Source organism: Lygodium microphyllum, chromosome 5, assembly GCF_053477565.2.
Source record: "Lygodium microphyllum isolate KBCC chromosome 5, Lygodium_microphyllum_v1.1.10, whole genome shotgun sequence".
Taxonomy (NCBI): Eukaryota; Viridiplantae; Streptophyta; class Polypodiopsida; order Schizaeales; family Lygodiaceae; genus Lygodium; species Lygodium microphyllum.
In genome coordinates, this window is record NC_141139.1 from 106489750 (window position 1) to 106517309 (window position 27560).

General features: G+C 41.3%; 1 protein-coding gene across 8 annotated transcripts in view; it reads left to right on the forward strand.

Moving 5' to 3' along the window:
- The first annotated feature begins 6609 nt into the window (after positions 1-6609).
- LOC148036253 (uncharacterized) overlaps positions 6610-27560 on the forward strand; it is a 162882-nt gene continuing 141931 nt past the window's right edge. For 7 of the 8 annotated variants that reach the window (XM_087678269.1, XM_087678271.1, XM_087678270.1 and 4 more), the window contains exon 1: positions 6610-6961. In XM_087678269.1, the coding sequence (XP_087534395.1) occupies positions 6844-6961 (118 nt within the window). In that variant the 5' untranslated portion in view covers positions 6610-6843. The remainder of the gene's footprint in view (positions 6962-27560) is intronic. The other variant, XM_087678272.1, reaches the window with a different exon arrangement.

Below are 27560 nucleotides of genomic sequence, written 5' to 3' on the forward strand. Positions count from 1 at the left end.
AAAGTCTGCCTGGTAGCTGCCGCCTTTCCTAGCAAGTCGTTTTGCCTTGCTTCATTATCTTCAATGCCTGTGTCGGCCTCCATTCAACTCTCTCAAATTGTAGAGTTCTACTGGCTAGCGTTGGGCCCTTTCCTTCAGCCGGCAATGTATCATACCAAGCAAAACATGCTTGAACAGGCAAACCAAAATAGCAACAGGTTCCGATCACACGCCAGTTTTTGACAGTCGAAAGATGATTGTGCAGTCCCGATGGTCGTTTATGTGATGCTTTTGGATGGAACTGACATGAGGATGTTGTTGTAGGTTTACCTGCGTGCGACTAAATATTTCAATGACGCTTCCGTTTGAATCAGACATTTTTGTTGCATCCAATTGAAAATGTTGCCTGCAGACACTTGGCTAAAAGGAAAAGGACAAGCACTGCAGAATTTCATTTGAATAGAAGCCCAAATCGTATGACTACCATCTATCCAACCTGCTAACCTGGACGCAAATTGTTCCCAAGTGCTTCCTGCACAACCAGACATAGAAAAAGAGGGGATTTGCGTCCCAAGTGCTTCCTGCACAACCAGACATAGAAAAAGAGGGGATATGTCAGGCATGGACAATTCTAAAATAGTGAGATTCATGGCACTTCATACCAGCACCACTGTAATACCTCCTTACAAATCTTGAGCAAATACACCTTCACCATGGTATTGCTTCAGTGCAGAGAACATTAACTACTTACTCCTTTTGAAGGACTTGAATGGGATGCCTATGTGAATGAATGCATACATGGATATAAAACATGGCCTACCATTTTGCTCTTGCTGAAATATTTGTTACATATGCTAAATATAGATTTGCACATGCATACATATGCAATTTTGCTGGCTGAAAACTGTGCAATGATTATTTTACTCGTGCATTGATGAGAAAGACATTTAGATGCAGACGCTTTTGTAGTGAAGATGGTTGCAAACAATAGTAATAATAAGTAGCCGTGCCTTCAGGAAATGTTGTTATGCAAATGTGCGGAAGGCAACACTAATAGAATTGGAAAGAAATGTCAATTGTAACTGTTTGCAAGATATGATCATCAATCCCCATATTTCAATGCATAACTCATGGTGCATGCAAAACAAGTGCAATTAACGAAGTGTAGCCTTGCATTTCTCTTGGCCACATTCACTATCATGCAACTTACAATAATCATAATCGTTTTGACCAATTAGAAACATTCCAACTATTGTTGAAGGACTCGAAAAAACATGGAGCCTACGCACATGTCAAAAATGCTACCACAATTTGCTTGATGGTAATTTACATGTACTAGAAGAACTTGATTTCCATACGTGATGATAAAGAGGATGTCCATGTTGATGAAATGGAAACAAATGCCCACCCAGCATAGCTTTTCCATACTTTCAAACACATTTAGTGCACCACTCTCCAAGCTTGTGTCGTGTTGATTTTCAAGGCAATGTAGAAAGTGGTCATAGAAAGGCATCCCAAGTTCCTACTTTTTGATTGCTACATGAAGCCTCGACCTCTAGATTGGTGGAATTTCTATATGTGGGACTAGAGGTGATGATGCATGCTTTAGAGAAGTATTTTGCTTCCCAATAAGCCTATTCATGTGGTTATCAAACCCACTACACAACCATATGAAGCAAGGACTCAACATTCCCTTCTTATTAAGAACAATTTATGGAAGAGTTATTGAGAAGACAATGGCCATTTCTGTTCATGTCGCTAGCAAGATGTGGTACTACATTGAAATTGGAGAGCATTTTGGTGTGGGAAAGTCAATTGTGTCAAAGATAGTTTGTAGGTTTGTGGACAAGTAGTATTGATGCATAAATCTTGCTACATACAGTGGCCAAGGAATGTGGAGAGCATTAAGAGAGTCAAGGATGGATTTAATTTGTTGTCACAACTCTATAGAAACAGAATTTGTATCCTTTTTCATTAATTTGTCTATATAATGATTTATTAAATTAATTTTCTTTGCACTAATTAGATATAAAGAAAAGTGCATTGGAGCTGGCCACTGATGAGTGGTCACAGGTTATGGTGGACCCACGCGGTGGGTTAGAGAAAAGATAGTTCACACTTCCACCTATATGACCCGATTGGGTGCCTGTGACTAGAACTCACGCATATCAGGGTTAGACTCGCACACAGAAAGGATTGATGCCTTGAAGTGTGGGCTAGATCCACCAGAACAAACAGTTACAATCAACAAGATGGCATGATCATGAAATGCTTGTATAATGTGCATGTGTGGGCTGAAAGCTTGAAATGCACATTTCTTTGCATAGGAAAGTCACATGAAGATTCGGATACCATTTTTGAGATGTACACGGAAAAAGCTTTCATATGACACCCATATTGGGGGGATCCCTAAATTTTAGGAGATCCCTAAATTTTAGGAGGTCCCTAAAATTTAGGAGCCTCGAATTAGCCTAAAAATGCTAGTCCTAAAAAATAGGGATGTCATTCTAAAAAAAGTAAGTTCTGTACTCTGACTGTGCTTACTAAATTTGGTTGTTTCTATTCTTGACAGTATTCAACCCAAAAAGGAAGGCCATAGAGAAGAGACAAGTGTCAAGACACTTGTCACACAAGTTTCCAAGTGTCCCACCACTTGTCACATCTCATGACATGTGGCTGGACACTTGTCTTGTGCTACTCCACTTTCCCCTTTTGTACTAGCTCTCCCCTCTCCTATAAATAAGAGCTCGTTTTTCTTCATTCATCATCATTTTTCTTTGCTGTAAACTCATGTACAGCACCCACAGATAGCCAGAAACTGGCCCCATCCATCCCCATCATCATCCCCCACTTCTCCATTATCAAATTCCTCCATATTCCCTCTTCTATCACTGTTGTTTTACAGAACAGCAAGCCTGTAAATTCATTACAACACCTCCTCCTCGAGCTCTTTCTTCCATTTTAGCTACAAGAAGCAAGCCCTATCCATGTACTGCTGATCAACGATGGAGAAAGGCTGAATTTCCCTTTTTCTTCTCTCATACTGTAAAGAAATCAGTTCTTATCATTGCATAATAGATAATGCATGTGTGTTTGTACATCTTTGCATGATCTTGTGAGAGTGAGAATTACTTCTTCTCACTCTCAGGTTGATTGTAACTGAGCTCTTCCCTAAGGGACTTGGGTTGAGCAGAAATGCATTCCTTCGGGGGGGGGGGGGGGGGGGGGGGGTTGCCCATCTTCAACCCTCAATATTGTCTCCATTACTTTTACATTTTCATGGCTGTAATTTTGTGAGTAATTTTCATTTTCAGCTTTAAGTGTTCATTCTCTTTTATATTAAATCTCGAAAACAAGCGAATATCATAATTGTTAAGCATACTACGTTGTTCGGGGCGTTTACATTTGTTTAGGGTTTATGGAATTGCTATGGGGCACTTGATGTTATGCAAGTTAACACGGATAAGAGGAGAGTCATTAGTGTTGCAAATTGGTTTGATAGAAACAAAAATTACTCTATGTGAATCCAGTGTGTTGTAGATATGGACATGCATTTCTTAGATGTATATGTAGGATGGCCAAGGGCAATGCATGATAATCAAATATTTAGAAACTCAAGTTTCTACACGCAAGAGCACTTAGGGGGCAATATTTGTTTGGATGAGAATTTATAGATGACAATTTCAGTATTAGGGAATATATAATTGTTGATGGTGATTTTATTATGCGTGACTGGCTAATGACACCTTACAGAATGGCATAGAATGATTTGGCAAGAGACTATAACTACATCATTGCTTCTACCAGGAGTGTCACTGAGTGTGCTTTTAGGCGTTTGAAATAGCAATGGAACTATTTGAATGGAAAGATATCGAGGCCATCCCTTACATTCTTGGCCGAGTGCATCATTGTATGTTGTGCATTGAATAACATCTATATTGAGGAAGAGGACATGATTGAACATGCATGTAGTAGATTTGTAGATTAGGAGGTTCTATTCCTAAGGCTCGTGTGATCGTACAACCTGAAGATACTAAGACATTGCCTTGCACGTTACGTGGTGCAAGGGGTAGCTTGAGGCAAAGCATCATGAATCTATATAAATGTCAGCTTGTTCTGTCTATTAAAATTGTTTATTGAATTATTTGAATTCAATTGCATCCATTTGTTTAGTAATGTTGTTTACATACTAACATGGACATTACAACATAGTTCATATTAGCAATGCTATACTAGCTAAACACTTTTGCCATTAATGAGTCATAGTATAGCAAGATGTTTCTCGACATCTACATATTTGGAAGGAACAACCAAATAAATTATGATTCCATATAGTAGTTTGTGAGGAACATTTGAACTGGGTATGTAAAGGTTACAATGCAATGAAGGAGGTGAACCCTATGTGGGTTCATAACCAAAACAAAGTTCTACTTGAGCAAGTGCTTCAATGCACAAATTGCAAAAATTTAGAGGCATTTGGGTTAGTAAATATTGGGGCTTTTGTGTTTTTTAGTGTTGTTGAGCACTCTTATTGCATTGGACAGATTGTTGCTTATGCTGAAATTTGGAAAATTTTAAGTACATTGAGGCAGTAGTGGTCAAGTGGGATATGATTTAGTTGATTACAACTTGGTGTTTGTTGTAACTTCTAGAGATTTGCAGATTTTCAAGTCATGCCAGCTTTTTTATCGCTCTTGTGCATTTGAAAGAGTGACATTTATAATGGAAAATAAAGGATAGAGTGATGTCTTCACTTATGTATCAAAAGAGGAGATAGAGAAGAGATGATCGGTGTGGGAGTGCAAGGCTTTGCAAGCCTCATTGGGTAGTCGGAAGGAATCAATGGAGGCAACTCTTGCCATTCAAAGGGAGCAGCTATATCATTAGATTGAGAATGATCGAGCACATAGGCAAAATGAAAGGGAGGCAAATTATGTGATATGTGAGCTTGCAGCATCCATTAGATTCCTTTATGAGTCAGTGATTGGTTGTCTCCACTAAATCTTTGCCCAGGGTGGTCCAATGGGTTTTGCGATGCTTCTAACCTATGGTAATAGAAGTTTGAGGAGTAAGTGGCTCATTCAAGACATTATCATCTCCTTCTATAGGCATCGAAGAAGCATTCTCCACATTGCTAGGCATCTCTTGTCTCGATGAGGATGCTATCACACACAAAAATGAGAAGAAACCATGTAACTATATAGTATGATGGAGTAAATTGCAACACAATGTAGCATTTGAAATGAAGGAAGAGATCTAAAATTTTAGAAGTTGACTACAAATTTTCAAAGTTCAAGATCCCTACTTAGCACATTCAATGACATCATCACTTGGATTAACAACACACTGGACTCCACAACGGGTCTCAATGATGTCATCACTTGGATCAGCAACACGCTAGACTTTCTTTCTCTCTCCCATCCCACCGCCCACCCCATCCCCCTTTGACATGTTGAACTCTTTCAAGGAGAAGGAACTTGCTATAGAATCACATGGCTAGTATGCAATAGTTGGAAGCATTTACAGGTCTAGTAGCTACTGAGTCTAGATCCATTTTTGTTGCATGTAGAAGCTTTGATGGAGATGTTGATGCAAAAGATTTGGCCAGCAACACATTTTTTGCCACTTTCCAGAGGAGTCCATGCTTACGTATGAGAGCGCAAAGATGTATGCATGGATATTAGTAATTCATCCCACGCTTGTAGGAGCCGCATAGTCCATATTGTTTTAGGCCTGAGAGAGAGAGAGAGTATCCGACATTCATGGTCATGTGGCCTGAATTCGTGGTTTAGTGTTGTGGCAAATCTCCTCTATGGTGTCCTAATCTATTTGTTCCTGACATTGTGGCTCCTTGGTTGGATATTGTTCGCTCCACGCCAGTTGTTCTTTCTGAGTGACATTTATGTGTTAGAGTCTCTGTGGACTTTCCTTTATGTCTGTTATTTTCAATGCTGACATGATGGTCTGATGTAAATATTTACTACTTAATGTAATTATCTTCACGAAAAAATAAAGAGAGAGAGTCTACATGTAGTAAAAAAGCTGAAGAAATTCATGATGGACAGCATTTTGTAAATGATTCCTTCCCTCCCTCCCTCCCTCCCCCTCTCTCTCTCTCTCTCTCTCTCATGTAAAAGCTTGCATATGTTCATGTGGATAGTAGAAAGCTAGTGCCAATTCATGCGGCTTAACAAGCAGAGATGCAAGGATGATTCTCCCCATTCCTAGCCTTTGATGATGTGGCACCACTATTTTATTAGTGGATTTTCAATAGGGTCACCTCCTTAGGGGGATTTCGATATGAAACCTCTAACCCCATGTGGCCTTGGGGGTTTTTGGATTTACATTGAAAACCCTTCTAAAAATGCCAAACAAGACCCCTTATGGGAAAAGTTTAGCTCTTATGGGTGACACCTAGGTTTGGTTTTAGGTTTGTGAGATCCATCAATGATAATATTTTTTAATCTTTTTAAAATTTAAAATAAAAAGTTCAATTGTTTTTTTCCAAAATTCAAAGTCATTCTATGGGGTGCCCGTCAATTATAATCGAACATCAAATAGATAGCGTAGTATCCTTTCGCGTTTGTGGATTTATGTGTATGCGGATGTATGTATGGTGTGAGATGCGTGACATGTACGCATGCATGGGCATCATGGAGGCTTCGAGATTTGGAGTGTTATGGAATGCCTGAATGTATTTGATTGTTTATTATTCCGCCATGCGCGATACAAGTCAGACGATGGCAATGCGACTACCAACTATGATAAGAAGAAGAAGAAGAAAGGCGCGCAAGATCCATGGAAGAGCGTTAACAGCTCAGCCGTGAACTGATCGACCCGTCCTTGCAGGTCTGACCAGGCCGAATGCTTTCCATGATGGGGAACATGGCGCCTCTCGAAGGCATGCGATCCATAGCCAGAAGCCTCGTCTCTAAAAAGAAACGGCGCTTCAGGGAGCATGGCTTCGACCTCGATCTCAGCTGTGAGCTCTCCTCCCTTCGCTTCGAGAAACTCGACTAGAAACGAGTCAGGCTTTGAGCACACAGATTCTTACTTTGCATCTGCTGGTAGAGATGACCAGCAGGACGTGCCATTCCTTGATCAAGAATTCAGCGAAGCTTTGTGAATTTGTGTGTTCAATCTTTCCTTGGACAGCTTCAGACCGTTGCAGGTGGAGATGACCGGCAGGACGAGCCATTGCTTGGTTAAGAATTCAGCAAAGCTTTGTGAATCTGTATGTTTGATCATTTCTTGGACAGCTTCAGACAGTTGCAGTCTCCCTCTCAAACTACGGGTGCAGCTTTCGACAGAACCTCCTGATCCATTGAATAAAGTTTCTTCAAATACCACAAGCCAGATGCACGTAAAGATTTAGCCTTTGCATGCCAATCGGGCCGTGCCTACCCCTGAGCTAGATGATGCATAGGGTGGCCATCCAGTTAGAGACAATCCTTGCGCCTATGGAATGGTGCAGCTGTTCATTGGAGGATGAACTTGGTGATTACGTGTACTTAACTAAAATGTGTCACCATATTTCTTATCTGTAATACTCCCAGTATAAATGGATGCTGTCCATCACTGTCAGCATCGGGAATATCAATCTTGTATCAATTCAATGATTTCAAAGGAACTGTGTTTTCGGAATAGTATACCATTTTATAGATCTTGGAAGCTAGTTGACCAGCCACTTGGCACTTTAGTGCTATGCCATTATCGGTTTACAATATCATCTTGCCATAATTGCAATCAGCCCATCACAACAGCCACACGGACCATGCTTACTGCAGACAAATAAGACTGTATAAGCCGTGAATCCTAAACATGTTGATCATAATGTCAACCCTTTCTTTACGATCGTGGTTGTAACATGTATTAGTTCTGTGGGTACTCTCTTTCTCATTAGAGTTGCGCTGTCCCTCTTATTGCTGATTGCAAAGTCTTTGGATGTGATGCCTATGTGCATGTGCCAAAGGACAAGAGGGAAAGTTGGATGCCAAACTCAAGTGACACAATTTGTTGCTTATAGTTAGTAGACCAAAGGCTATAATCTCTTTGACATTGTTCACAAGAGGTAATTGTGAGTTGAGATGTGATGTTCTTCCTCCTATCTCTTCTTGTTCCCATTCTTCTAGGGATTCCTCTTTTTCTTCTTCATTAAATTCTCGTGCCCCATGGAATATCAATGCTAAATGCCTCACCTCTCTCTTCCAAGATACCCGCCCTTCTTCCTACTCCATAGGTTCCTTTTTCACTTTTCCCCTGGCCCCCCATTGCCTTCTTCACTTGTGGTTTCTTTGGCTCCTTTCCCATCTTTTGGGGGGGGGGGGGAGGGGGAGAGGGGACTTAGATTTTGGCAAGGTGGAGATTTTTCCAGATGTCGGAGCTTCAAAGGCTCCCAAGGCTTACATGAATAAGCCTAAGGGGTTTAGTAGCATGAGTGATAGATTGCTGAGGAAAGGGTGTACGATGCTACTTACCTAGTTGACATGCTTTATAGACCTCTCGAGATAGTTTTAGGTGTGGAAGACTCTCAACCATTCCTTGACGCAACAGCTCACAAAGAAAGTCATAGCCTAGATGTCCTAAGCGAAAATGCCAAAGACACTCAGAGTCTGTGGACTCTCGTGTGGTGACTAAGGCTTGGAAGCGATGGAACTCTGAATCATCAGAAGTCGGCTCGGTAAGAAAATGTGTCATGTGGTAAATGCCATTAGGCCGCGTCTTGCATCGAGCAATCACTTAACTAGTCTGAGAGTCAAGGACCTTGATTGTGGTTGCGGTGAAAATAGCTTGCCCCAATTGACAAAGCTGCTGAAAACAACAAGTTCATTCCAAGATGGGGTACATGATAGACATTATCTAGCGAAGTGAGATCGTAACTGAGGTCAGTGCGAAAACTGACGCGACCCTGGGCTTAAATTGCGATAGAGGAGTTATTTTCTATGCGAACACTTTTGGTGCAGGGGTTAGGAAATGAAAATGTCCGCTCTAGGAGTCATGTGATGGGTAGCTTCTCTGCCTTTAAGCCAAATAGGTATTGAGGTGCTCGGCTGTGACAAGTGGGCCTCTGTAGATACCTCATTGAAGGCAACTCGCACATGTGAACGAGACTCGCATCCGATGTCTCTAAAGGGACAATGTGGGTCTCTGCAAACCAGACTAACAAACCCACTGGAGTTGAGTAGCTCGTCGATTGTGATGATTGATTGATGGTAGTGTGGGTCTGGCCTCGCCATTGAACTAAAGTTTGTTTTGAAGAGTCTCTTCTTGACAAGCATTCCCCGATCCAACAGAAAATACAAAATCAGTTGGCATAGAATTTGAAATAATAGGGTTTATAAGCATGGAGATGAACGTGAAAATGACAGTACTTTGAACTTAACCAACTTGATCAAGTATCACCATGAAAGTTAGAAGATAGAGAGTGAGACAGAGAGAGAAAAGAGTCGATACCATGTTGAGAGGGGAACTGGCGCCCCCCATTCTTTAGAAATTTATTGAAATAAAACCACGAGCACCAAGTGCTTGAACCATATACAAAAAGATTGATTTGTTGCAATTTTGAAAATTAGGGTTCAAAACCCTAATTTTTGCAAACTCTAGGCAGCACGTTGATCTCAAAACGCAACAAGGTAGAGAAGGGAGAAAGTCAGAGTGGCAGCAAAAACTGTTTTCCGAACTTTCTCATCATTTGACTGTGGGCGATAGCTCTAGGGTACTAGGTGACAATTGCTCTGTAGAGTGAAAGCGAAGGTTGAAATTAGACGCCAGATGGTAGCAGATGACTGGGAGAAGCTTTGAATATCCTCCACGAACGGGGTGTGGGTAGTAGACTTGAAACTTGCAAAAACAAGATTAAGGGATAGTAGTGGGATGCATGCCTATTTATAGAAAGTTAGGGACTCAAATTAGGGTTTTGCATATGGGACATAGTAACTCTCTAGGATCATGTTTCTTTTTAAAATAAGATGGTTTCTTCATCAATTAAGTGTATTTTGGGGCTGTTTAAGTTAGGCTAATGCATTTTTAGCTCAACAAAGAGTATTTGTGCTTGCATGTGAATAGTGGAGCTCGGTGCTATCTCTCTTTGTAGTCATGCTCTGGTCTTGCGGCACTCATCATCATACCAACTGTTCCGAGGTGTCACCCCATTGGAAGCTCTCTTGTGTGTGTCATGAGTGCGGAAAGGCTACCCCACAATGATGTGTCGGGCCTCATTGAACTACCAAGTCAGCTCCTGTAATGGAACGTCGGGGTTTGCATCATATAAAAGTCTGAGGATCTCCACCTCATAGATATCCTCTGCCTTGCTGGAAAAGAAGTATCTCAGGTGTCGGTGAGCTCATGATGGGTCTACATGTCAATGTTACCTAGAGGTCAGTGGTGAATAAGAGGTAGGCATGATCTACTACAACTTCGAGGAGGTGTGGTGATATTGAGAGGTCTTGGATGAGAGATAACAACATCAGTGAAGCGAGTACATAGTCTACTATGTTGGCACTATGTCGATGAGGATAGCATGTGAAGCACCAGATAGGGGGTATCTAGCTAGGGCCCAGGCCATTAAGGATGGCCAAACCATGTGCTGTGCCCATCTCCACAAGGTATCTTTCATATTCTGTGACTTTCCCTATATCCTGGGATGTCTTCCCCAATTGTAACTCTGATACATCCTACTCTTGTAGCATCTCCTTAGATGCATCAAAGAAAGACACGCGGTGGCACATTGCCCTGGCATTAAAGTCTCCTAGTAAGATAACATCTCCCTTCTTTGAGAACTCCCAAATATCCTCATCCAAAGCCACATATGGCGATTTTCCCTTGGGTGGGGTATACTTGGATGTTGTAGGGGGAAAAGAGCATATGACGACATACAAGGTGTGCTCCTGACCACCCACTCTCACCCACATATATCTAGCTTGCTCATCTTTGTGGACTACTTGGATTATTTGCTGTAGCTTCTCCTTGAATAACACTACCGGTCCTCCTGACCCTCGGGTATTGTGGTCTATATGTGTCTTCTTCCTGCAAGTTGACTCCCACCTATAGCTTGTCACTTGTGGGAGCATAGTGTGTGGTCCTTGATGTGTCTGTGAGTAGAACACTATATCTTTTCCTTTGAACATCTTCTCAAGAGCTCCCACATCTAGTCGGAGGGCTTGTTACAGGTCCAAATTGCCAATACAAGGCTGGTCCCATAGGTCTCACACCGTCATTTGGTCATCACCCAAGAATACACCAGTCCCCTTCAATGTATGACATTGAGCTAGAAAGTCTCTCCTGGCCTCCATGGTGGGGAAGCGGAGGATGAGTACCGGCTCTTTCAAGCTCTCCCCTTCTATGATTTTCTTACCCATTGTCTAGGGAGAGACGTGCCTTTTTTGATATTCATTAATGTGTATAGCTCCTTGGTGTCCGTTTTCACTTTTTCATGCATCTTTGCCTTGTCACCCAAACATGGAGTGCTCTCATTTTCCTTTTTTGTTCCTCCTCTAGTGTGTCATTGATTATGGTTGTCGTAGATCCATTGCTCTGCCTTTTCTACTTGTTGTTGGGTTTTCTTGAGCATCTTTGCCCAAGAAACAGCCTCCTTCGTTGTCTTCTCTTCCTTTTTTTGGAGGAGTTGTACTTCCTCTTTGAGAGCTCCTTGGTCATGCTAGGTTGAATTTCTCCTTCTTCTAGCTTGGGATTGAGCTGAATTTCAGTGAGTTGCTGCCTAAGTGATTGAATCTCCTCATCTTGGACTTCAATCTTCAATCTAGCTTTTTAATATTATCGTTGGACTGCCTCTTCACTATACTCAATCAATTGTTGTACTCATCTTTGACTTTGTTGTGGCATTGGTAATCATTTGCTCTATTTAGACCTTCTTCATTTGGGGGTGAGCTTCTTGTTGTGCTTGTGAAAGAGCTCGATTTAGACAGCCATTTTAGAGATAGTGGTGGGAGTGCTAGAGGATTTCCATTCTTGGAGAGCTGTGACCTTTGGTATGCTTTGCTTTGCATCTTTGGTTTATTATATGGATTTGTTGTCTGTCATTGAGGTGTAAATGATCATGTGTATTACCTTTGCTCTTTGTTTATTTGTTCTCTGTGTTCTTCTTTGGCATGGATATCTACAATTGCCATCTCTAGGAGTACTAGTTAGCAAACGTATTTTTCTTTGTCTTTTTTTGTGTTTATCTCTTATTTTGGAGCCTTGGTTGGTGAGGACATTTGAAGCTCCAATACAAGATTTGTGTGTTAGTTGTTTTAATGTAGCAATTGTAAAGAAATGGTATGGCAAACATAAAAAACGCAAAGCCATGGTTGAAACTTCCAAAGCCGCGAACTAGGAAGAACATGTAGATTCTTGGTCTTACTGGGAATCAATGGGAAGGGGAATCAATGAGTGAGATGGGATGGAGATACCAACCCCCCCAAGAAGGTAAAGGGTTATCGACAAGGTGTGTGCCCTCTTTGTAAGATAGGGAATCAAGAAACTCATGGATCATGGCCTCCGAAGAGTTAGATGATGAAGGAAGTGTTGTCGGCAATGCTGAAGAAGGTATCTAGGGCTCCAAAGAAACAGAAGCTAGGTAGGTCCCAGAGATGGCCTCTCGAAACCTGAGTAGAGGATGTTGTCATTGGGATGTGAAATTTTGAGATGCTTTAATCTTGTTGATAACGTTTGATTGAGTTATTATCAAATGTACAAGGTTGTTTAGCACGTGTTTTACATGGCAATTATTTCATGGTAACAGGCCAAGGAGCCCAAGGATGCAGTAGCTGTCAAAGGCAAAAGTTGTGATAAGTTATGTCAATTGGGTTTTGGTGGTCAATTGGTGTTAGTTTTGAACCTAGAACAATTGTTTGTCCAATATGTGTGAGTGGTGACACTAGGGACTAGCGTTAATTAATTTATAATGCCAGTCTAAGGGTCAATTTAGGTTGGGGACCACTCCACGTTGCAAATGGTCCAGCCAATTTAATTATGAATAGCCACATTTAATTTTGGGTAGGGTTAGAAGGACCGGAATTAATTTTCAGGATTATTTAATTATGAAAATTAATTTAGTGGTTGGATAATGTTGAAAAATGGGTTTAAAAGGCAGCCACTTGGCAAAATGCCCATGCAAACGAAGAAAACGTTTTTGGGAACTAGGTCTCAGCCATTTCGTCAGTTTATAGCTTGGGTGAGAGAGAGAGGGAGGAGTTGGTCCATTTTATGATCAAAGGACAGCAATTTGCTGTAGAAGACAATCATTTGGGTGCCTTAGCAGATAGGGGACAGCAGGGGGGACACCTTTTAGGAGTTGACAATGGCAATGTTGATTAGGTGACAACATTTTGGAGGTGCCTGGCAGTAGTAGAGGTGACTGCATAAAATGCAGGTTGGAGTAGGTAGTAGGCATATTTTAGGGTTTTCTTGTGAGGAAAATCAGATTTCTCACTTATCTTGGCTTTCTCTCACATTCTCCAGCCCATTCTCAAGAGATCTCAACATTTCTCAGCCATTTTGAGCAGATCTCAGCCAAATTTGGTGGACAGTAGAGGGATCTCTGTTGTAAACCCTAAGTTTTTTAAGAAATTAGGGTTTAGGAGCCACTATAGGACCTGTGCCAACAAGATAAGGCATCGTACACTAAAATGAGTACTTGAAATTTATAAATTATCAGGGATCTTAGATGCCCAGCCATCCATTGTAAATTTTAGGTAGCATTTAGCTAATTGGGGTCCAATTTGGAGCAAGTGCTGGGTGAAATTCAAGGGGCATTTGGCCCAATGTTGGGGCCAACAAGATGTCTATTGCTTAAGATTATTAAGGTAAATTGTGCATTTCGATTCTTGTTTATTTGTTGATTGTTGTAATTAAGTGCTTGATTAGGGAATTACCACCCTTTCCATGAAAGAAGGCTGGTTTCATAGTTCCATTGCTGTGAAACCACTCAATCCCATGATTTGGTAGGCTTCAGGCCATAGTTACCAAGAACGGGGAATGGAAACGGAAACAGAATCCCCCGAAATGGGGGGAATGCTCAAAGTTAGGGAACGGCATATATATATATATATATATATATATATATATATATATATATATATATATATATATATATATATATATATATATATATATAGAGAGAGAGAGAGAGAGAGAGAGAGAGAGAGAGAGAGAGAGAGAGAGAGAGAGAGAGAGAGAGAGTCTTAGAATCTAGAGATATATATCATATCAACCATAATTCGTGAAATTAGAGACATAATAATCAAGTTTCAACAATAATAAAGATTCAAAACATTGTAATCAACAATGGATTGTCGCATTCATGATTCAACATTGTAATCAACAAGTCCAATAAGTGTGCATTGCAAAGACACAAAATATGCACTAAACTTTAAAGTCTAAAGATCCAAGTTACAAGAGCTCCAATTTCCAAGTCAATACTCTAAAGTTTCAAAAGGCTAGCCACTACTAGCCACTAAGTGCTCTGATTCATGGAAGATGGCTCCATTGTGCCTGAATGCTCATCCTGTCGAACAACACCTTGGCCATCACCATTACCATCACCATCACCATCATCATCGTCATCGTTTTCCCAACATATAAAAGAATCAACCTTTGCAACTGATGTACGAGCTAGCAAGTGAAGATTGGAGCTCACATAAACTAGGTCATTCGTCTTCATTGTACCAAGATGATTTCTCTTCTTTTGAGTGAATGTGATTGAATGAGCTCCATAGTTGCTTTAAACAAGAAGAGCTAATTGTTTGGCTAAAAATACGAATAGCCAAACTCTACAACTCTGGAGCTTCTACCCGGTAGTCCTCCCACCATAAAGCAGCCCTAATATTTGTCCTGTCCTCTCTAGTGCATCCTTTGTACCAAACATCCCTAATGTTTGCTGATACACAAAGAGCTGATTTTTAATTTTGCGTCGCATTTCACGGCTAGGATTAAGCCTTGCAAACAATGTGTTCCAAGCCTTGACCACCTCAAGGTCTCTTTCTTGCATCTTTTCTTGAAACTTGGGATCAAGCACATGTGCTGCAACATGCATAGGAGAGTCATACTCATTCCATCTGCTGATGCATAACTCCTTGATCTGCTCATATCTGTTTGCATTTGGTTCCAAACTCTCCAACTTCTCAATCATGCGATCCATACCTTCATAGATCTTCCCAATGCATGGATCCATGCCATCTGCAAGACTCAACATGTACATAATAGGATCAACCATTTGGTTGGTGCGATTCACCTCATCCCAAAAATCTCTATTAGAGGCATATGCATTACATAACACAGTAGTAGCAGTGGCAGTCCCAGTCCAATTTTCATAAATAGCTCCCTAATTGAACCTTTGTAATAGTGCAATTGACCAAGCATAAGAAAGTTATATGCAAATCGTGTATCCGAGTATTTGAGAAGTTCTTTGTCATTTCTCTTGCGAAACTCAGCATGCAAGTATTGATGATTACATATAAATGTGATAATCTTGTTGCCTTTCACAACAAGAGATGCAATCCATGGCAAGCCCCCAATATCCTTCAACAAGTTATTCAACCAATGCGCCATGCATAGACTAAAGGTGATATGTGGATACATTGCCATTAAAATGTTTCTTGCTGCCCTATTTGTAGGTTGATCATCTGCCACAAACTGCACTACATTTTTTGCCCCAACAGCCTGCACTGCCTCGCATCACTCGGATGCCAATACATGTGCACTCTTTCTAGTCTCTGAAGCATCATGACTACCAATGAAGCATAAATCCCCACGAGAATATGCGACAGTATGGACCTATGGCGTGTGTCACTTCATCCATTTGCTATCAATGTCACTCCATTTCTTGCCCATTGATTGCGAATATTTGCTATTGCAATCTCTATGGCTGCTTTCTTCTTCTAAAGCAGTGTAGTCGTGATAGTTTCTGATGAAGCGGGCTTATATGTGGGTCCATACTCTGCAATCTTTGTCACCATATTTAAAAAAAAAGGTGACCTAGCTGATTTGAATGCAATATGGTCATGGTAAAAAAAGCGTGCCATTGCTTCATCAGTTTCCTCTTTTTTCTTTTGGTTCCCATGAAGTATGCAATGAACTCTGTCTAACACCACGACCTGCTACCATTGATGGCCCATGAGAAGGCTGCATAGCCACTAATCCTAGTGGTCTTCTGCATGAAGCACCATACCCTACTAGCCTTGGAGTCCATGTTGTTGGATCCACTGCTATATTTGGCATCCTCCTGGCATGTGCATTTCCCATAGAAGTGGCTATGCAGTCAAGTAACTCTTGCCTTTTCTCAATTGATACATTGGTACAAAAACGCACTTCTTTCCCCTCATGTAGAAGATGGGCTCTCACATTATCAGCCCCACTAGTGCGAGAACAAGAGCAAAGTTTGCATTTCCAAGGGCGAGCCCCTCCACCTCTCAATGGCACCCCTGCATCTACCTCATCCCACCATGACCAAGTAGTGCTTCGACTTCGTCCAGTTGTTGACGAAGTACCTGTTGAGGATGATGAAGATCCCATAGATGTCAATGTTGCCATCTATATAAAAGTGACAAATAATCAGTAAAGTTCAATGAAATTGTAGAAATTTGCAGTCAAAATTCCAACATGCACGTGTTAAATGTTTGCTAAAAATGCCTAAACTTTGGTGCTACTTCAGCCTGCATTCCTTTTACTGAAAATGCCACAAATTTGGGGCATTCCAGCTTGCATTCCCTTGCTGAAAATGCCCCAAAATTTGGCATATTTTCAGCTCCCAAATTTGGGGCAATGACTGATTCAAAATGCCACAAATTTGGGGGATTTCAACCTACATTCCCTTCCTGAAAATGCCCCGAAATTTGCCGCATTTTCAGCTCCCAAATTTGGGGCAATGACTGATTCAAAATGCTCCAAATTTGGGGGCTCTTTTAGATCCTGGGATGATGGATCCCAATGTCCCAAATTTGGGGACATTGCAGCCAAATTTGGACCCCAATCCTTGAGAAGGCCCCAAATTTTGGGGCAATTGCCAACAACTGATCCAAAATGCCCCAAATTTGGGGGAGATAATGATCCCACTAAACAAAAGTCAGTATTGAGTAGACAAATACTTTGGTGCTTTACATGAGAGTCCTCACCTGATCGCGGGCGAGAGTCGGGTCAGGCAACTAGGAGAGGCGGGCCAAATAGGCAAGAGAGGCAGGCGGGAAATGCACCAGGTAGGCGGGAGGCAGGCTTGGCAGTCAGGCCAGGTAGTCGAGAGAGGTGGGAGAGGTGAGAGGCAGGCCAGGCAGTCGGGCCAGGCAGGCGAGAGAGGCGGGAGTTTGGCCAGTTGGTGTGACGTGGGGCAAGAGTCACGACACTCGACAGTAATCACGGCAGGCAACCCTAAATGGACAGGACAGGATTGATGTAAAAAAAAAAAAAAAAAAAAACTTCGTTGTGGGAATGGCCATTCCAAACAAGGAACTGGCTGGAACGTTCCGTCTGTGTTTCTTGGGCTCGGACCTCCTGGAACGCGTTAATCTGTTCCTAAGTGCCAGAATGGGCGTTCCCTGTCTCTATGCCTGAGGCAGTTGATTGCAAGCCAAAGCTTTGTACTAGCATTGTTTTTTTGCTCTCAGTTGAGAAATTACAATAATATGTCTTCACACAGTGAGGTGGAATCAAGCAGTGATGATGCTTCTCAATATGGATATTCACATGGAGAATAAGAAAATGTAATGCCTAATTTGGGACAAGGCTCAGACCATGGAAACCAAGCTGAAAATGTTGCTATTGGGCAAGATGCAGGGCCTTCAAGGTATAACGAGGCTGATGACCAGCAAAGCAAAGAGGAATTTGATGACGAGTTCAATTCTCAACATTCAGTTAGTTTACAAGCAAGTAGGGAAGAGCAGGGAGACACCTTTCAAGGCTCCCAACAACATTGTTGATTAGGTGACAATATTTTAGATGAGTGTATAAAATGCAGGTTGGAGCAAGCAACAAGTAGATTTTAGGATTTTGTCACGAAGATAATCTGATTTCTCTCTCATCTTGGCTTTCTCTCACCTTCTCCAACCCATTCTCAAGAGGTCTCAGCATTTCTCCGCCATTTTGAGCACATCTCAACCAAATTTGGTGGATAGTAAAGGGATCTCTACTGTAAAAGTGTGTACAACAAACACTGAGAGAAGAAGAAACTCATAGAAAACACAGAAGAAGAAGAAGATGATGATGAATGATGAATCATTGAATCATGCTAAGTGAATCAAGTTGATATAATAGAGTCAAAGCTTTGAAGATGATTGTGCTGTCCTGTTTGATTAGGCGGCAGCAACTAGAGGGAATTCGCAGAGCGAAGGGAGCAAAAGTAAGTCCTCGGGCAGCAAGATATCAAAGGCAATGTTGAATGGTGGAGGAAAGGATAGCAAGCTATAGAGGGAGCAAAACACAGTCCTCAAGAGCTGTTAGAGATGAAGCATATGTTGAAATCTATCCTAGATGATGGCTGCTATCAAGGTGACAGCTAGGCAGCTAGCTGGAGAAGAAAACACAAGAATATCTCATGAAGGTATCTGTGTAAGTGGCTGCAAACAGTTAGGCAGCCCTTTAGGAGGGAAGAAAGCACAAAGATGCATGTATTTGATGTAGGGCTGATAAGAGGATGTAACTTGGTGTAGATGGCTTGAAACTACTAGAAACGTAAGCTTGATGATAATGCTAGATGAGGAGGGTTGACATTAGATGATGTAGGCTGCAAAACAACAAGTGGAGATGGATATAAGTGTCCTTATTTAATTGCAGAACAAAGATTTGTGAGCATTTCTTAAACTCCCGTTTGAGTTGCTTTGCTGTAATGAGCTGAAAATCAGCATGATCTTGAAATCCCTCTAGGTGGATAGGCTGTCCATGCATCATAAACTCCATGTAAAGTTGAGAGAAGACCATAGCAATCTTCCCCAATTGTTTCAGCCAATCACAGCCCAAGACAATGTCAATGGGGCCCATATCTAGGGCAATCAGGTCAACCAGTGCCACATAATTTTCAGCCAAGCATAAGGAAACTGCAGGACATACATGTGTGAGAGGGACAGTGTTAGAAGGAATGAATGTGTGGATGAAGAACGAGGGAAGTCAGTGCCATATTTATAGGCATAGACTATCTTGAGTGGTACCCCAACTCTCTTGAATGGCACCCACTTAAGTCTCTTGAGTGGTGCCCCGGCTCTCTTGGATGGTGCCCAGACACTAACTAATGATTCGAATAAAGCCTTTTTGGGCCTGTAAATGGAAACCAAAATGGGAATGAAGGAGAAGAAATGTACTGAATGACTTGGTTTCTCAACAGGTAACACAAAGTCTAGAGTGCGGAATGATAATGACTTTGTAGGACTGGGATAGAGGTGTTTGAAGAAGTTGTTGAAGTGTGTTGTACTTGAATGGATCGCGAAATACAGCAGCAGTCTGAAGGTGTTTGATGATGCCTGAATGATGAGGCAGCAGTGTAGTCAGCTGTCAGGCAACAAAACACAGTACTGCTTAAGGCTGATGTGATGTCAGCAGCCTAAAAGTCCTCTAGGTGGCAGGCGACCAGCAGGGTGGCCTGAATTAAGATAAAATGCAGGTGTTGATGAAGAAACAGGCTTGCTGGCAGCAAACACAGAAGCTAGAGGAGAAGTCAATAGCTGCCTGGGTGGTCAGTGTGGACTGCAAACCAAGGGTCAAACTTGTTGTGGATGGAGTGGATCAGCTGGGTGACCAGGTAGCCGATGAAATGCAGATGTGGCTCACAGACCTGAATCAGGTTGCTAGTGTGATAACAGGCTGTAGGCTGGTGAGCTCTGAGGTGGTAATGAAGATGATGAAGCTGAGAAAGCTCTCCAAATCAGGTTGCTTGGTTGGGAAGACCTTGTAGACAATAGGGGCACTCCAAGACAATGCTGAAGACTGTAATTACAGCAATGCTGAAATAAAGACAGCAGTATATGTCAATCCAGTTGTGGGCAAACAGCCAAGAAAGAAAGCTTCCATTGCCAGGGATATCCGAGTAGCAACCGGGATACAAAGAATGCAACTAGCAGCAACTAAGCATAGATCACCAATACCAAAGATTGTCACAAAAAGTGTTAGTAAACTATACATCCCATAAGCATATACATCACTGACAAATTGCTGACAAAGGTAAGGGCCAGTGTCCAAAGCATATGGAATCAAATACGCCCACAAGCGGGAGTACCTACATCCAATAGCATACAGGAGAGCATACACATGAACCAAGAGTCCCATTGTCTCAAAGAACCAAGCTTTGCCAAGTACAAGCATCTTCCGCAGGAAGTAAATTCACAATGCGACGTGAGCAAGCAAAGCTCAAGACATATACATCAAAATATGTGGAAAGCCCAAGGGTATCACAAATACATTTGGAAGCATAAGTATCCAATGAATCTTCAATACGAGTAAGTGAATAAGCACAGAAACTCAAAGAAACTAACCAAAGTCCAAGTACACTAATTGTAGCTGAAATCCAAGTGTCAAAGCATGTCATAACCATATCTGGGCTCATACATCAATACTAGACATCATCATAGACATGTAGTATACCTGAAATACCATGTAGGCACAATAGGCATTCAAAGCATGAAGCTCACTATTGTATGCTTGTTGCGCAAACTATTACTATAGTAAAATAAACACTTCAATGACTGATCTAATCAAGATGATCATCTGGGCATTGCAAACATTCTTCATAAGTATCAATAGAGCATACCAATCAAATGCTCGTTGTCTAAACTAGAACTGTTCTGTTCTGTGTAAAATAGAGAACTTAATCAACTCTGTGAGTGCTCAGATCTGTAGCTTTTGTCCGATATTGTATGCAAAAGTTATAGCCAAAATATGAAAGTGCTGTCTAGTTGCCATAACTATCCATGACTTTTGTAGCATGCTTTGTATCCAATCAAAATGGATAGAATGGCTTTTTCTTAGTTCAATAACCACTCAACAAGGCTTAGCTAAGCAATGGGAACCTCCTTGATAAGTCGAGAGTAAGCTGAAACAAGCTGGGAGAAGGAAAGATTAAATGTATATCTCTAGAGGAAGAAACAATGGCTGCCATGAAACCTTGAGCTAAAGCTTTGAATCCGGGCTGAAGCAAAAGATGATGAAGCTCCTCGAATGTCCACTTTGATACCAATTGAAATGTAGAGCCCGAGTGAAAGCACACAAGTGAAAACCAAAGCAAAGTAAGAGCTATGGCAGATGGAGCAAGACAGTGAGAGGGAGAGACATTGTATATGGGAACTCCAACAATCACAATGTGTGACTGACCTTTCATTATTCAGTAGTTATGAAAGAATAAAGTGATAGTAATGAGCACTTGCTACTTGCAGTGTATAAGTGTGCGGTCATGATGTATATAGTAAATATAGGGCGGTTTAGGCACAAGTGCCTTTTATCCTAATATAAGAAAAGCTCAAGCCCATTTTTACCCCAAGGTGTACCATCCCAAAGCAGCCAAGGTATCGGACAAAGGGTGCATGTCAGTTGCCGAGTGGCCTACCAAGACTACAAAGGTGATCGTATCTTACTAAGGGAGTCTAAGTAGTCACCCTAGAGAGGACAACGCATTGGACAAAGGGTGCTTGTCGACTGTCCAATGGTCTACCAAGTCTTGCAAAGGTGAATGAAACCATAATGAACTTTTTTTGTTTTGGGTAAGAATAGATATGGTTTGTGGCCTTTCAAGTAACTGTGCCCTACGTGAAGAATGGAAAGGGATGGTTAGATCCAACATATCATAAAATAAACAAGCTAACCCAACCACTCAAGGGTGTCGATGACAAGAAAAGGGATGATAAAGGAGTAATGTGGTGGTAAGGTGGTGAAGAACCGCCGGTGGAGATAGCTCAGGATCTGCCCAAGTGTGCTTTGCACAATGAGATGCATAGAATTGTGTGTTACATGATGAGAATGTATATATAGCAAGTGCCACTTGGATAGTATACCTTGTGGGAAAATTGTTTACTTGCTCAAGTGTCTCTTTACAAAGATGATGAAATTATGCAATGCAAAGAGAAGATACAAAAGAGAAGGGAGGGCAATGTTGAAGATAAGTACTAAACTTGTAGAATACTAAGAAAGGGTAGAAACTCCCTCTCAACCTTGGATGTCGATGTTGAAGGAGGAAGAGGAGTTTGATGTCGGTCTTTTTGTGGTGTCGAGAACCATGATGATGAAGATAAAGATGAGAATGAAGCACCCCGATTGGAAGAGCAAGGGAGAAGCCACCGCTATGATAGCCTCAAGAGAGATGCTGTAAGATCCATCTTCGGAGATGAAGCCTCTATGCTTGTAGAAGAGCAAACCTTTGAGGAAGATGAAACCATGAAAGGAACGGTGTGCATCCCATGTCACCAGCCGAGGAAGGACCGGTGAAAACTTGCAAGTTAGCCCTACACTGAAATAGAAAACCCTGCAAAAGAGATCAAAATCTACAAAAGAAAGGTTAGTAGTAAGATGATCCAAACCAAAACAAGAAAAAAGTAAAGCTAAATGAAAGATGTGCAATGAGTGTGTGTGTATAAGTAAATGCAATGGAAGACTAAAGAAGGAAAGACTAACAATGGGGCCACCATCGCGTACATTCATTAGTAGTTCTCTATCAATGAAATGCCTGACGAGGTGGAGAAGTGGTCCTAGGTGAAGGTGCAAAGGATGATCGAGGAATGGATGCAAAGAGTGCGATGGGTGGGGAGCTAGCAGACTAGTCAAATAATCCTTTAGGAGTACTGAAAGATATAAGCAGGGCTGTCTTCGTACGTAGTACGAATTGATTCATACGGTACGGTATGTATCCGTACGATTTAGTACGAAAAAATAGACACTTTTTGGCCACTCTCCTTCAAGCCTACAACTTTCTTTTTTTCTTTCTCATTTCTTTTTTTTTCTTCTTTCTTTCTTATTTCTCTCCCCCAACTCTCTCTCTCTCTCTCTCTCTCTCTCTGTCAACTATAGTTGCACTAGTACCGTATGAAAGGTTTCATACTATACCATACTTAAGGTACCGTACCTTACGTATTAGTACCATAAGGTATCAACTTAATGGATACATCTTTTTCCATTCGAACAACACGGGATGAGCTAAATGCTCCTTATATTAATATGATTCTCCCATGAGATAGGTTATTTGAGATTCAAGCGATTTCTCTCAACCTTCTCTCTCTCAAGCCTACACTTCTCTTATTTATATGATCATGTAGTTGTAAGTTGTAGGTAGCAGTAGCACATGTTGCGCATGCAACATTAGGTTTTGGTATTTTACCCTCAAGCATTCATCTTATATGCTCTAATAGCATTGCTACTTAGACTTAAAATATCTATCTATTATCTTTAGTCCAAAATAATTAACTTTTTTTTTCGTACTAATATCGTACCGTACCTTATTAAATCTTAAGGTACCATTTAGTACTGTATTTTATCATACCGTACCTTTCGTACCTGACGACTATGGATATAGGATATTGAGACTGTCCGTGTGCCATATGTCTAGTACCTATTGAGGTAGATGGAGCAGATGGGGCAGCGATGGGAGACATAGCCTCACTAGATTGTCTAGTAGGAGTGGAGGTAGTTGTAGCGGTTTGTTGCGGTTTCTTAGAAGGAAGACCTTGGGTCTTGGTACAATACTCCTCATCCACATGACCTGATCTCTAGTGGTGTGTGCAAAATCTATTTTTCTTAGGGAGTTGTTGCTAGATGGGTTTTCGTTGGAGGAAGGGGTGTCACTCTTGTTTGGGCTTGCCTTCTCATCGTGTGAGTTCTTGCCATCGCTGGTTTTCCCTTGTTAAGAAGAGGTAACTAGAACCCTCTCTGAATAAGAGTATGTGGAGGACTTCTTGTGGACTCCATTATGTAGCCTTGTGTAACGCGAGAATTGACACTCCAACTCTTTGAAGATCGACAATCGAGACAATGAGATATTGTGCTGAATGAAATGGAAATATTTTTCAGGTAGCTTATTCAAAAAGAAGGTAACCTCATTGTTGTTTGGTCTTCGGGAGCTAGTAGTGGAAAATTCAGTGAGTAATTGCCGATATTTGGCCAACTTGACTTTCAAATCATCCCCTTTTTTAATGGAAAACACCTAAAGCTCAAAGTCAAGATTGATATGTGGAGTGCAATCTTGTGCTGCATAGCGGTCAATGATATGACTCCAATGCTCAGATGGGAGGGGAAAAAACTGTAACTAAGAATGGAACTCAAAAAGTAACCCGTGCATTAACTCAACATTAGTTGTGGCATTGCAGGCTTTCCATTGACGAATGTGCTCAGGGTATTGAGAGTTTGGCATAGACTCTAGACCAACAATGAGGTCCCAAAGTCCTTGAGATTCAAGCACTTGTTGACTGAAGTTTGACCAAGAGATGAAATTTGACCCATTAAAATGAGTCTTATATGTGAAGGCATTCTTGGCCATAGCAACATGAGTGGTAGTGTTGTAGGATGGGAAAGGTGGGTAGGCTAGGGAAGTGGAGTACACTTGGGATTAATCCTAGAGTGCCCACCATACATGCGGGAAGTGTGCACCGTGGCACAAAATGTGGGCATGGATTGATGAGGCATGGGTATGGTGATCACATGAGTAGCCCATGGAGGAGAGATAGGGACACATAGAGTAGAAGAGGAAATCCTTGCATAGGAGTGGCCTGTGGAGTGTGCGATGATGCATCAGGAGGAAATGATGGGAATCCTTGCATTTGGAAGGTCAATAAGTGGGAATGTTACCTGGGGTAGTGAGGGGAATGCTCATCATAGCTATCCTAGGGTAAAAAGAAGTGCTCACTTGCATAATATGGAAGTATAGTGTTAAATGGTGGTATTCCCCCTAATGATGTACCATGGTGCAAAGAGGTAGTGAAGCGAGGGTAGGTAGAATATGGTGTGGAGAAAGAGAGAGTGCTAGGGGCGGAGATAGAGGATCCAACTCCTAGTGTGCTAGATGTGGAGATGGAGTGTAATCCAAGGTTTTGGATTTTGGAATAAAGAAGAGAGAAAATCGACGAGTGGATTAGAAAAGGATGGGACTGGGGGGATTTGAGAAGAGTGCTTTACATGCTCAAATGAAACAGAAGATGTAGATATACTTCATGAAGGATGTCTATTTCAAGAGCCCTCTCTATTGAAGTTTACATATTGAAAATGATCTGGATTCTACACACCAAAAGGAGAAATAGGAGAGGGTTTTGATTCATATGACTCAAAGGGGTTGTATGAACTTGACACTGGACTTAGCTAAGATGAAAAAGATGGATTGCTAGTTGTCCCAAATGTCATATGTCCTCCATGATCGAAGGGATGGCTAGCCTCACCAACCGGTCTGAATGGAGTAGCAAAGTTGGTAGGAGGGGTGTAAGGTCGACTATATGCAATGCGTAAGTACTCTTTAAACTTCTTTTTCAAGAGATTGAAATTTGGAACAGGATTAAAAAAAAAGAGGGTGGAGGTGAAGGTGGGGTGTCATCATTCTCATCATGTCCATAATGCCTCCTCAAAGCCTCCAATGATGGAGAAGCTTGATAAGAAATCGTAGGATCTTGAGAAGAAGATGTCTAAGACATTATGCTCAGTTACATGTCGTTCATGTATCTCGCACAAAACCAAGCTTGCACAATGTCCGCATGATACTCTTTACAAGAGTACCAACTTTGATACCATGTGAAGATATGCTAGGGTTTGCACTAAGGGAACACAAAATGTACGACCATGATTGAAACATAATGACTCAAATAGTGATGTGTACAACTCAAACCCTAAACACAAAGCACAAAACTTAAAACACAAAAACACAAACATCGACGGAGAAAGAAGAGAACTTTGAAGTGAATGGATCAATGTAATAAATGAATGTAAGAGTGTACAGATTGTGCAAGGGCAGAGGGTTGAGTGTCCGCTTGTGATGTCCACTAAAGATGGATCCCGAATGGAATAACTACTAGTTGGAGCTGAGTGTGGAGAAGATGAAAATGTTAGTCACCAGAGGTTGTGGAACACTAGGTGATAGCAAAGATGATGGAAGATGATGCAGGTGGCACCCCAGATTGCAGAATGTAGCTGTGGGGGAAGTCGCAAGAAAGAGAAACTTGACACTAGGTGCTGAAGTCATCAAACGCAAGGAAGAACAGGTGATGGAAGAGTTGGCAATGGTAGGAGGACACCAAATGCAGCAAGGGGAGGTTGCTAGGCAGTAGGGCGGTAGTTGGATGGTAGTCGCTAGGTGTTGGGAGGGATGATGGAGAGGTGGTAGCAGTTATAGAGGCTCGACAATGGAAGGGTGATAGCTGAAATTTGCACGTGAATGCGAGAAACTTGCACAGAGGTATGGGGCTGAATGGTGGGTAGCTTGTCTATTTATAGACGTGGAAGGACCCTCCCAAATTAGGATTTTGTATGTGGGACGCAGAAACTCTCTAGAACTACTTTCCTTTTATTGAATTTTTAGCTCAACACTATGCACCTTCAAATGCTCCTCAATTTTGCTCGGATCTATATCCACAAGCCATTAAAGTTTTTGAAGAAGAAAAACAACGCTTTTTGAAAGAAGGAAAGTGTTTTAAATGTGGACAAACAGGCTACATAGCAAAGCAATGTCCAAACAAAGAACAAAGCAACAACAAGTCCAAGTTGCCAATGACAATCAATGCTATCAATGATGTAGTTGCAAATATAAATCACTGTCCAGAGATGTGTAAACTATTAAAAGCTTGGGGACAGTTGTTGCAAGGTAAGCAAGCACTATTCTTAATAGACCTTGGAGTGAATGAAAACTTCATTTCCTTCAATTTGGCTTAAGAGCTTGGATTAAAGAATGAAGAGATGGAGACTTTAGTTGAAGTTTGCCAAGCTTGAAATGCTGATGAAGGTGACATAGTGAAGACCATAGTACCCTAAATTGGCAAGCTTGAATTTTAAATCCAAGGCTATAGTGATGAAGATACCTTTTGTATTGCAGATCTTGGTGGTTGTGATGTGATTCTTGATATACTTTAGAATCATAGGGTAGATTGAGCTATCTTCACTCAAAATAATAAGGTAGAACTCACCAACAAAGACAAGAAGTACAAGATTCATGTTGGAGTATTTGGTGACATCATACCTATGGTAAGCCATATGTAAGTCTCTAGGGCAATTAAGGATTGTGTTCAATGTAGTTTACTTTATGTCGATGTTATGAAAGATAAAATGAATGCTGAAAATCAAGAGCAACTTAGACTCTTGAAAAAATTTAAAGATTGTTTTTTTGGAATATCTGCCTTATCAACTTTCCCCAGAAAGTGTCTTGTTTTTGTTGCATAGCAAGTAATATATGTGTGCATGTACATCTTTACATGATCTTGTGAGAGTGAGAATTACTACTACTCATTCTCAAGTTGATTGTAATTGAGATCTTCCTTAAGGGTCTTAGGTTGAGCAAAAATACATTCCTTTGGGGGGTTTGCCCATCTTCAACCCTCAATCTCGTCTCCATTACTTTTATGTTTCCATGGTTATAATTTTTCGAATAATTGGCATATTCAGCTTTAAGACTTGTTTTCTCCATTTCTTGAAATAGTAAGTCTCGAAAATAA